The 11,472-nt window shown below is 36.7% G+C and overlaps 2 protein-coding genes and 1 long non-coding RNA gene across 6 annotated transcripts; 1 reads left to right on the top strand and 2 right to left on the bottom strand.

Annotated features, from left to right (window-relative positions):
- Positions 1-287: 287 nt before the first annotated feature.
- Positions 288-2,980, top strand: LOC126814643 (uncharacterized). 2 transcript variants are annotated; one of them, XR_007677687.2, is made up of 3 exons: positions 288-599; positions 2,414-2,453; positions 2,635-2,980. It is a non-coding gene; the product is annotated as an uncharacterized LOC126814643 (long non-coding RNA). The 2 variants fall into 2 exon arrangements; XR_007677686.1 differs by lacking the exon at positions 288-599 and having other exon boundaries at positions 607-2,453.
- Positions 2,981-3,936: 956 nt separating this feature from the next.
- On the bottom strand, positions 3,937-7,847 carry LOC126814636 (uncharacterized). Its single transcript, XM_050539925.2, has 3 exons — positions 7,524-7,847; positions 6,600-6,729; positions 3,937-4,548 (listed from the first exon to the last, which is right to left on the bottom strand). Exons 1-3 carry the CDS (start codon positions 7,568-7,570, stop codon positions 3,952-3,954), a joined length of 774 nt encoding a protein of 257 aa, XP_050395882.1. The 5' UTR covers positions 7,571-7,847; the 3' UTR covers positions 3,937-3,951.
- LOC130012263 (uncharacterized) lies at positions 7,843-10,889 on the bottom strand. 3 transcript variants are annotated; one of them, XM_056099711.1, is made up of 3 exons: positions 10,229-10,889; positions 9,557-9,744; positions 7,843-8,805 (listed from the first exon to the last, which is right to left on the bottom strand). In XM_056099711.1, exons 1-3 carry the CDS (start codon positions 10,668-10,670, stop codon positions 7,843-7,845), a joined length of 1,593 nt encoding a protein of 530 aa, XP_055955686.1. In that variant the 5' UTR covers positions 10,671-10,889. The 3 variants fall into 3 exon arrangements, with proteins under 3 accessions (XP_055955686.1, XP_055955687.1, XP_055955688.1); XM_056099712.1 differs by having other exon boundaries at positions 10,639-10,889; XM_056099713.1 differs by lacking the exon at positions 10,229-10,889 and having other exon boundaries at positions 9,557-10,004.
- Positions 10,890-11,472: the final 583 nt, after the last annotated feature.

Below are 11,472 nucleotides of genomic sequence, written 5' to 3'. Positions count from 1 at the left end.
TGGATCTTCAATGAGTTACTTTCTATTTTTCACTCGGCAACCGGCTGCAGATTTCACTCGGCCAACTTCGGTTACTCCTCTACACCAAACCATGTTTCCAAACAGAATTATCTTTCCGTGACCCGCAAATTATATTTTTAACTGGTTTGCTTTTGGCGCAATATTCTGATGTTTAGGCTAACACTGTTTTTAACGGCGTCAGCTTCTTATATTTATTGGGATACAAACACTAAACAGTTGTCTTTTATTTTCTGAGGAGATTTTCTGACCTGGGTACCGGTAATGTAAATGAAGTTTGTTACTTTATAGTAGGCTAGTATTTGACTAAAACTGCATAAATCAAATCTTAATCATAGATGTACCGATTGTAAATAATTTTTTTTGCTGACGAAGTCTTTTCTAACTTTTGGGGTAAGACTACTAACTAAGTAGCCTACATTGAAATTAGTGCTAGTACAGTAGAAGTGGTCTTGGCGTCGGGTAATCGATATGAAAACAAGTCTACATTATAATTAGGCCTAGATATCTACCTAGTCCGACTTCATTTCAAGCATTTTATTTATACCCCTTAAGTTGTAGTAGTGACAGTTTAACTACAAGTAAGTACAACAGCAAGGGGTCACAGTATCGTGACTCGTGGACTTGTCAGGAGTATAACTTGAGCCTGAGAATGATCAATGAGATACACACAAATGGATAAGTCTGATAATCAGTTAATAAATCAGATGTAACTTGTAAATAAAGGCAGTGTATGTAGGCCTACATATGATATATATTCTAAATACTAATAAATAGGCCTAGTAGTATTGTTTTATTAATATTACCTATTTATTAATTAATAGGGTTTCAGGTCAAACTCAAAGTTTCAAATGATCAAAACGCTCTATATACCAGTCAATGCGTGGGATGGCACCAAAATAAGTGCTTTTCTGTCATATTTGAGTGACGTCATGAGTCATAAGCGGTATTTTCCCTTCAGAATCGCTATACTGGCTAGGCTCTATATAGTACCAATTTTAAAACTGAATGAAATCCGCACGTTATTGTCAGCTAAGATTTATTAAAATCATAATTATATATTATAGATCTAATTTCAAATATTATACTTAACTAATAGAATCAATTAAGCTTTTACTATCTAATATGGTCGAAGCTCAGGTCCTAAAAACGCCTTTAATTTATGGTTTCTGTTATTCTTAAATAGATATTGTTAGGGACCTCATGCTGGAGGTTCGGTCGCATGATCATTTAATGTTCGAATTCTATACAAAATTGTAAAGTCTGAAGTTAGTATCAATGTAATTTGCTTATCTGGTCAACAAAGGTCCATTTACATTGATTTTGATGGAAAATTAGATCTGAATTACATATTACATATTTAAAGTTTATATTTCTTGATTATAAAGGTAGAATTTGAAATTATTTTCTCAGTGTTTTAAATGGGTTGGTTTTTTTTTTTGATGGCTTTGACCATTAAATTGAAAAAAATCAATGAAATGGACCTTTGTTGTGGTGTGGATAGGCTTGGGTGTAGGGGTGCCGGGAGCCCAAGTAGTGTCGTTAAAAAAGTATTAACATTAGTGTTACTTTACTCTTATTTTATGAAAGTTTTTTTCGCAAGTTGATTTCCTTTATTTTTTTAATGTAGAATGGTAATGAACTGCTTTTTTCCTTTTCTTTGCTTTATTTGTTCCGTTTGAATTTGATTTATCTGTTTAGTTTTTGATTGTTTAATTATTGTTTTTGTTAATTAAGTTGATTCTTTTAAACTTTGTTTTTATTTTTATACGTCCGTCGTCCACAATTTCTTGTGAACGCTCTAGAGACTAAAGTTAATATCTGATATTTACTGCCAGAGTTATAGCCCTTGATCACTTTGATAAATCTTGTGAACGCTCTAGAGGCTAAAGTTAATATCCAATGGACTCCAAATTGTTACACAGTGTGTAAGGTCATGAGACGAAGAAGCCTAATGATTTTCAGCGATATCCGATAATTACTACCAGAGTTATGGCCCTTGATCACTTTGAAAAATCTTGTGAAGACTCTAGAGGCTAAAGTTAAAATCCAATTGACTTTAAATTTATACACAGTGTTTAAGGTCATGAGACAAGACGCCTATTGATTTTCAGCGAGATCTGATGATTACTGCAAGAGTTATGGCATTGATATGTGAGAGACATCAGTTCAAAGTCGATTCTGGTTATTATAATCTAATGTATGAACTTTGTGTTGATTTTACCAGCCTGTAATTGTGGTATCATAATTAATTGTGATTTTAACATTTTTTTTAGTTAACTATATTAAATGAATTCCAAATGTACGTGTTGGCGAGGGGGTACATTAATAATTATATGTTTTTGTAGTACATGTTCCTTGTTTTATAATAAAACTACGCCCTTTCATTTTTCAGAAGAAAAGTATAGAAAATATTTCCAATTATCTATCTTGAGGTAAATCAGTTTATTATTTTCATTAACAGTTCTTATTTTTGTAAATTTTTATGTAAATCAACTACTTGTCATTGGAGTGCATCTCAAAATTCACTTTCCTTATCTACATAAAGTTTATGTAATAAGTTATAGTGTGTAAATTTGAAGTAAGTTCATATGTTTTTTTATTAATTATTTACAGATCACAGAGATTGAATGCTGCAGGTCTTGTGTTTAGTGTATAGACTAATTGGTGGATGTTATTAACATTAACCTTTTAGCAAAGGTTAGCTTGATGATGTTACTGACTTTGCAGTGTAGTGGAAGATGTTAACCTAACTTTGGTAGACAACAAGCCTAACCCTGAAGTCAACGATGTACAATATGTCAGTGTCACTGTTCCACTACCAAACGTAACGCGAATATAAACAATACTTACGGGTACATGTATTTACTTTGATTGAAATGAGGTCAACTTAAAAATTTGTGTAGATGTGTTATTTGTTGTAACAGTTATATCCATAAAAGTTATATCCATAAAATGTAAATTGTATTTTCTCTATATTAGTATAACAGGTTAAACGAAATAAGATTATTTCACTCATGACTCGTAGTCACCCACCATCGTAGAAGTGTCAACATATCGAGAACACGCATTCATGAACCATGATTAGTTGGGACAAATTAATAATGAGGAATACTGTTTTCAAAGGCCTTAAGACAGGAAAGTGGTTATTGGTCACAACATTCATGTGTCACTGCAGGGGAGGGGGTGGAGTCAAATGATAATGCATTCGTGTTGGATAATAAGGTCTGTCATTTAGTGAAGAGGCTTAGCTTCGTTTCCAAGAGTAGGGTCGACTGCATTCCCACTGTTAAGATTTCGAGAAACAGGGCCCAGATTCTCACATCAGATACTTGAACCACAGAAAAGGTTACCTTTCAGAAAATTGGCTCTGTAGCCTAAAACTGAATCACCTATATCTCGGTTCAGAGCAAAGCAATCTGACTGAAATTTCAGCATTTTCTGTTTCTATTATTTATTGTTGAACTATTATAGCGAGAACTGTCAGCTCTTATCTAATCTTACCCAATGGCGCCAATGCCCCTTTAAAATGCCCCTTATAAATCTAGTTTAAAATCCAAATATTTGTCTAAACTTTAGACAGACCTTATGATCTACTAGTATTCTCCAGTTGGTCAATTTCACTGCAAGTCAGTCAAAACGGCCAAACATGACTGGCGAAAATAAGACAAATAAGGTTGGAAGTACCTTCAAAACAAACCATGGCACTTGAATCAATGACAGACCTTATGATCTAAAGCATACATCAGACCACTCAACCACACAACTGGTAAAGACTTTAGACAAATATTTGGATTTTAAATTAGAAACAAAACCATACTGTTGAAGATGTAATTGAGACAAGACATTAGACTAGCATTTATATTTATTAGCAAAAAAAAGCCAACAATTTGATTGGTTTTAGTGCTTAGCCAATCAAAATTGAAATTTCTACTAAAATTTGGATTTGATCTTAGTTAAAATTTCCCTACTTTTAAGTTCTGGTAAAATGTCCTTATATGTCGGAAGTTCTGATTTGTCGACTAAACGAAAGCGACCAGACTGTCCACCGTTGGCTTTGAGAAATGCGACAATTTTGATCGGTGACATACTTTGCGTTACAATGGTGTACATCTGATTTCTAGTGGAATGATTTATAAAGCGAACTGGAACGGGGAGGTTATACAGTAAGCCGTTAATCTGGCGTGTGATATGATGAGGGAAAGCAGGTCCAAACAGTAGATCTTTTAGCATTTTAACTTTTATGAATTCGTCTAGTCGTGCCTGGGCAGCTTTTAAAATAAATCTATCAGCATGACGGTAATGTGGTTTTCTAGGATATTTCTTCTTAGCCTGTGAATCTGTTACTTCTTCCTTCATTTCAACATCTGTGTCACTGGTCTCAGTTTCTGAATCAGTTCCCTCAGCTGTAGTAGCTGTAACGTTTTCTCCTGCATCCTCGGCAGCTTTCTTCAACACCTCCGCTTCTTTAAGCAACGTATCAAAACTGACATATTCTATCGCTTGATCAGGTTTAGTGTAAGCAGAAACCTGGAATGAAAAACGATTTACTAAGACATGATATCTAGGTTAACTTTAAATAATGGCATTCATCAATTAAAGGTCAAATCTGTGCCTAGCCAGGAAGGCATTTTTATGTGCAATACAAGAGCAGAACGAAAACCAAGGTGGCTCAGTACATGAGGTGCCAGCTCTGTGGATAAGCCATCGGCTCAGGGGTTAAGCCACCAGCTCAGTTGGTAAGACAATGTCTCAGTGGGTAAAGACCCACCTCTGTGGGTAAACCGCTGGCTCGGTGGGTTCTGACTCGGTGTGTAGGACACTGGCTCATTGATAAGAATCTGTTTTTAATCTGGCCAATGAAGTTCCTCAGGTTTTTCCAGCCTTTTTTCGTCTTGTTGCAAGGGCAAGATGGACTGGACAAGAAAAAAGGTCCCTTGTATAGCCATTGGCAGCATGTTGACGGAACGGGAAAAAAATGCACGATACTGGACATGAGATTCTACTCCTTGTCACATACAAGCTTGGCTCAAATTGATTCAAGGACATATCTTATGATCTAAAGGGCATGCATTAGACCACTAGACCAGCCCACCCATATATCAATCTTCTGGTGTTGTCACAGGATAACCCTGCTCAAGGGACAGGAACGTTGCTTCAGTGAAAGGGTGTAGAAATGCAATGCTTGGCTAAATTGGTTTTTATACGCCCACACTGAAATGTGGACGTATATTGCCGTCGCCCCCGTCCGTCCGTCGGTCCGTCCGTCCATCGTCCACAATTTCTTGTGAACGCTCTAACGCCAAAAGTTATCATCCAATTGTTTTAAAATTGATATATGTTGTTTTCATTAGTGAGATGAAGAAGCCTATTTAATTTCAATAACTTCTGTTTATTACGTCTAGAGTTATGGCCCTTGTTTCACTTTGTTGAACCTTGTGAACGCTCTAATGCCAAAAGTTAACATACGATCTTTGTGAAATTTATATGCAATATTTATGTTAGTGAAACGAAGAAGCCTATTGAATTTCAACAATTTCTGTTTATTACGTCTAGAGTTATGGCCCTTGTTTCACTTTATTGAACCTTGTGAACGCTCAAACGACAAAAGTTATCAACCGATCTGTATGAAATTTATATGCATCATTTAAATTAGTAAAACAAAGAAGCCTATTGAATTTCAGCAATTTCCGTTAATCATCTAGAGTTATGGCCCTTGTTTCACTTTGTTGAATCTTGTGAATGCTCTAATGACAACAGTTATCATCCGATCTGTTTGAAATTGATATGCATGATTTAAATTAGTGAAACGAAGAATCCCATTGAAGTTCAGCAATTTCCTTTAATTACGCCATGAGTTATGGCCCTTGTTTCACTTTGTTGTACCTTGTGGTTGCTTTAACGACAAAAGTTATTATACGATCTGTATGAAATTTAAAGGTATCGTTTAAATTAGTAAAACGAACAAGCCTATTGAGTTTCAGCAAATTTCCGTTAATTACATCTAGAGTTATGGCCCTTGTTTCACATTGTTGAATCTTGTGAACGCTTGAACGACAAAAGTTATCACCCAATCTGTATGAAATTCATATGCATCATTTAAATTAGTGAAATGAAGAAGCCTATTGAATGTCAGCAATTTCTGTCAATTACTTCTAGAGTTATGGCCCTTGTTCTACTTTGTTGAATCTTGTGAACGTTCGAACGACAAAAGTTATCATCCGATCTGTATGAAATTGATATGTATTATTTGAATTAGTAAAACGAAAAAGTCTGTCGAATTTCAATAATTTCTGTAGATTACTTCCTGAGTTACAGCCCTTGTTTTAGTTTTTAGAACCTTGTGAACCCTCAAACGACGAAAATTATAATGTCATCTGTATGAAGTTGTCTATTAAATGCCCCCTAATTACCTACAAAAGAACAAATATACGACAACTCTTGTCGACCGCTCGGACGATTTAGCTGCTGTGGGCGTATGTTTAGTTGCCTGGCAACCTATCTTTATATAATGTAGGCCCTATTTAGCTCAGGAATCCATAGCCCTAAAGCTAATTCAAGTATTCAATAGAATAACTTACCTCTATGACTGGTTGTGTTTCGTAGAGCTTAAACAAGATATCAGCTGCTGCAAAATTTCTAGAGCCTATCTTACTAAGAGACACTGCAGGTTCGGTTCCAACATCTTCCTTCTGTATCTTCATCTGACATCTTAAAGTAAAAAAAGAGAGAAATGGGGATTAACACTCACACAAAACAAACCAACATTTTTGGACTGACACCCAGGAGGTTTGACTCAATGAAAGATCTTATGAGCTTGGACCACTCAACCACCCCTAAAAACAAAAGAAGAGTAACAAGCAAACTGAACATTTCAAAATTTTGATCAATGGGACAAGACTAGATCTTAAAGCTACAATTTCATATTTGTTAAGTTATATTTTTAAAATTTATTAAAATAAAGCCTTAAAATAGATGGTATCCATACACAGTCCTACCTTGTTAAAGAATAATCCTATTAATCCTATAATTCACTATTGCCAGCTGCGAAATTGCCAAAATTATCATTTTCGAATTCCAACATTTGAAGATAGCTAATGCATGGAGGCAATAGGAAAACAAGGGAGGTAATTGTGTTATTATTTCCTGTGTCAATGATTTTTAAGGGTGGGAAATAATGCCCATAGTTGTATAATAGTGAGTTGATAACCTATTGAGCAAAAGACATAGAAATAATTATGTTTTGACTTTCATAGAAAATATGAAATTCTGGCTTGAAGGCTAAGGCCAGGAAACACAGCCTAGGTCTTACAGTTAAGGCCGGAAGACGCAAGACTACAGTAGGTCTTAAGAGATTCAAGACTAGGTCTTAAGAGACACAAGACTAGGCCTTACAGTTGAGGCCAGAAGATACAAGACTAAGCCTTACAGTTGAGACCGGAAGACACAAGACTAGGCCTTAAGATTATGGCCGGGAGACCAGACTAGGCCTTAAGGCAACTTACCTGAATACACGATCATCATTGTCAAAAAACTCCCATTCCAACAACATATTGTTGACAAAACATGAATGTTGTAAAATATAGAAACCTTGAACTTTACGATCTACTATCCAACTGACGTCCTCAAAGACAACGATATCCTTGGCTGGTAGTGTTGATATAGGTTTTCGGGTCCATTGTAAGCGATGAAGATTCGAACAGTTATCTTCCAAAATGCAGTTGCCCTTGACACGAAAGTCGATAACATCTGTTGCTGCTTGGTCGTGTGGTTGAAGTTTACTGTGTTGGGGGAGGATGAACTCGGGGTCACAGTTCGTGAAACCTATCGGGCTTTAGAGTAAGCGTCTGCTTGGGCATCTGTTCGGTTCTCTGCTTCACCAATCATGATGAGATGACCAGCTAGATAGAGGTTACAGAAAATTTTCTCCTTTTCTATTTCTGTGTTCATGCTACGACGGTACAGACAAATGGGCGTCAATTTTACATCGTTGAAAATTCCATCCAAGACAGTAATGATGGATGCAGGATGCGTGGCACTGCTAAGTTCGTTCATTTTGACAAACTGTTCACGGAGATCAAATGCCCTAGGATTTGGTGCTGCCTTTACCAAAGTGCTCTGAACCTGTGCTTCTGCTTCTGTTATGACAGACTGTTCGACACCATCTAAGATGTTGCCATGTTCAACATTCATGGTGGTCAGTCGTTCAACCACCATATTATAACACAATGACTTAGCAGTTTTTTTGGAAACTGAAACACCTGCACCTTGTAGTATGTTGTCAATAAAGTACATTCCCTTATGATAAACTTTCCCTGATTCAGCTTTACAACTCTCTACATCATATCGACAACGGACTCGACATTTAGCCACAGAGGCCGCCAACTCCATTTTGCTGACTGAATTGGTTGAAGCATATTTAGGATTGGTTAGAATATCTTGGATCTGTTTCAAAATAGATGGTGGGGGTAACTCTGCAATTGTTTCTTTCTCCATCTTAGCAACGGTCGAGTTAAAATTCTCCAGTTTCTCCTTGATAACTTTTGGGGTCATATCATCCTGGTTCAAAATTTCAGTGACAGGAAGGGTACGATAAAGTTCCACCGCCTTCTTGAAACATGACAGTTTGATTTCTTTCTTGTTGATGCCGATAGCTCTGGCTAGGAACACACCACCCAGATTAAGTCGGCCAGTGAAAAAGGATCCGTTCTTTCCTTGTACCATGCCATCGATCAAAAAATCTGGTCTAATTCCAACTTTACAACTCATCAGAGAATTCTCAAACAACTAAAATGAAATAAAATAGGATTTAATGGGAAAGAGAGGAAAATGGGCTTTATTGTTCACTCGACACTAGGTCATTTCGGGACTAACATATAGTTCATTTTATTTCATTAGGGGTCTTTAGCAGTGGAAGGAAACCCTGAGGACATGGAGAAAACGCACGAGGTTGAACAGACGACCCTACTCCTTGTCACGTACAAGCGGGTAATGACGCATTAACGCTTCGACCACCCAAACTCGCCCAACTGGTCTTATGTAGATGGGCAAATAAAAGAATTTTATACGTAATACATGCTTGAATAAAAATAAAAATAAAGCAGAATCTGTGTTTTTAATGAGATTATTGTGAAAAATATTAAACATGCATTATGCAAGAGCTAAACCTGTCAATTTCAGGTCTTTCTTTAGGCCTGAAATCTTATCTAAATTATTAATTAGACATTAATTAACTTATCCAGACCATAATAAACTCCCGATGTCAAGGCTAGCCTTCGATGTCGACTGGATTACAATTCTATATGCTGCTATCGCTCATTGATAATTAAATCACAACAATAGACAATCGAGACTATTAGTTTCGAGGCTAGGCGAAACTTTCATCCGCTTAGTTTTCGGTTCATAGTGGACCAATTTGACTGACATTTTCAGCAAATTCCCTTTACATTATGTAGTTTTTAACTATTATAGTGAGAACTGCTAACTCGTTATCTTATCTCCATCTCCCATAATGTATCTTTAATAAATAAAACCTCACCATAATTTCATTGATTACTTTTTTTTCACTTCGTAAAAACATTGAAAGTCGTCGAATTTTTTCTGCTAGCGGCAATTTTGTGGCATCGATTGGTTCTGGGTTGGGTGTTTTGTGTACAGCGGCAGCAGGCAGACCTTTGTTATCAATGGGGCGTGTCTGGCAGCCTGGTAATGTTTCCCATTTCTTCTCTGTAAATAAACCATTAAAAAATGTAGTTTGTTAAAGCTGCATTTAGTAACTGTATTGAATAAACCATGACTAATATACCGGTGTATTAAATACAAGTTTTTTCACAGTTCATTTCTGACGACGTCTTGAAAAGTGTTCTCTTGTATTTATCAAGCCACAAACAAAATAAACTTCTAAATAACTTGTATTCTGAATATTGTTTAGTGCCCAGGTTCACTTTGCTCATTTCTGTTGATCAGCGGCTGGGGAGGGGGGGGGGGGAATAGGTTTTACATTTAGATTCAGAACGAACATGATTCTTCTACAGCCATCCTTTTTTACAGTGGTTACAACTTAAACATACAGGTTTCAAGTTTAACTGACTACCATGACTAGAGAATAGAATAACGTGATTTATCAACGAATTAACAGAATTTTAAAACAAAATTAAAAGCTTTTGAGCAGTAGTACGGTAAAAATTATGTGTGTCAAAAAGATAAGCACCACCGTTTAAAATGAGGTCTGTTTGATATTTAACCATCAACAATAAATTCAGATGGTTTTTATTTGGAACCATGTAATATCCATCACAAAATACTTCCAGCATAAGTCTTGCCACTCCAAGAAGAATAGTGTCAGGTTCCTTTGGTACCATGGTACTAATCAAACAAGAGGTGTTGAGGACGTGATCCAAGTGAGAGAGGGGGGGGGGTTGGATGGCTGAATGGTTAGCGTGCGCGCGCTGTATCATAAAGTCTGTCATTGAGTCAACTGGCGTGGTTTCGAATCCCCGGTTGTACGTGACAAGGAGTAGGGTCGCCTGTCCAACCTCGTGGGTTTCCTCCGGGTCCTCCGGTTTCCTCCCACAGCTAAAGATCCCTACGCGCAAGCGAATTATGGAAATAAAATTGAACCATATGTTAGTCGAGTGGACGTTAAACCCCATTTCTCTCTCTCTCTCCAAGTGAGAGAGGGATACACATGACGATGGTTATCACTACTCTTGTCTGTAATCCTCATCCTTTTCCTGACCAGATCATCTAATGGACTCCTATATTTTTCGAAATCCTCAATTAAAAAATATCTATTACTTAAATGACCAAATATTCCTGTCTTGTTTTACTTTAAGGTGGTCCTTAACCTTTTGTCAGTTGTATTTATTTTTATAACTTACTTGCACCACCGGCACTGTTTGCGGGAGTTCCAACACCTCCTATAGAATTCAACTCATTGTTAAAAATATAATTTGCGGGTCACGGAAAGATAACTCTGTTTGGAAACATGGTTTGGTGTAGAGGAGTAACCGAAGTTGGCCGAGTGAAATCTGCAGCCGGTTGCCGAGTGAAAAATAGAAAGTAACTCATTGAAGATCCAGTATTGTGCGCCATGGCCAGAAGATGGATTTGTTGGGCCATTGCTTCAGGAATGTGGCTTCAATCACTTGCTAGAAATATTCAGCATAAACCTCGCGTACATCAGATTTTTCGAAACGATCCATATCATGAATAACCAATCTTAACAAAATCGCCGATCGGTCGTCAAACGTGATGAAGATATCAGGACATAGTCATATTATCTTTGCCAATTTATGTATACAGTTATCATGCAAGATATGCCCACATTTTGCAAGAGACGGGCAGAGAACAAGCTAAAAAAAAATTGTTTTTTTGTAGAATCAGGGGCCAAAATCCAGAATGTTACGGTCCGATATACACGAATATCGTAAGAAACCCAGATCTTTTGGATAT

The sequence above is a fragment of the Patella vulgata genome, chromosome 3, assembly GCF_932274485.2.
Source record: "Patella vulgata chromosome 3, xgPatVulg1.2, whole genome shotgun sequence".
NCBI classification, from domain to species: domain Eukaryota; kingdom Metazoa; phylum Mollusca; class Gastropoda; family Patellidae; genus Patella; species Patella vulgata.
This window is presented reverse-complemented; position numbering and strand designations above follow the sequence as displayed.

What these genes read in the sequence shown, in the direction of transcription:
- LOC126814636 (XM_050539925.2), bottom strand. Translation starts at nt 7,570, where the DNA reads ATGTTGTTGGAATGGGAGTTTTTTGACAATGATGATCGTGTATTCAG. An exon ending in AATGATGATCGTGTATTCAG is followed by an intron (nt 6,730 to 7,523) that starts GTAAGTTGCCTT and finishes TTTTACTTTAAG; the next exon opens with ATGTCAGATGAAGATACAGA. An exon ending in AAACACAACCAGTCATAGAG is followed by an intron (nt 4,549 to 6,599) that starts GTAAGTTATTCT and finishes TTTTCATTCCAG; the next exon opens with GTTTCTGCTTACACTAAACC.
- LOC130012263 (XM_056099711.1), bottom strand. Translation starts at nt 10,670, where the DNA reads ATGGGGTTTAACGTCCACTCGACTAACATATGGTTCAATTTTATTTCC. An exon ending in AGACCTCATTTTAAACGGTG is followed by an intron (nt 9,745 to 10,228) that starts GTGCTTATCTTT and finishes GTTTATTTACAG; the next exon opens with AGAAGAAATGGGAAACATTA. An exon ending in AAGTAATCAATGAAATTATG is followed by an intron (nt 8,806 to 9,556) that starts GTGAGGTTTTAT and finishes ATTTCATTTTAG; the next exon opens with TTGTTTGAGAATTCTCTGAT.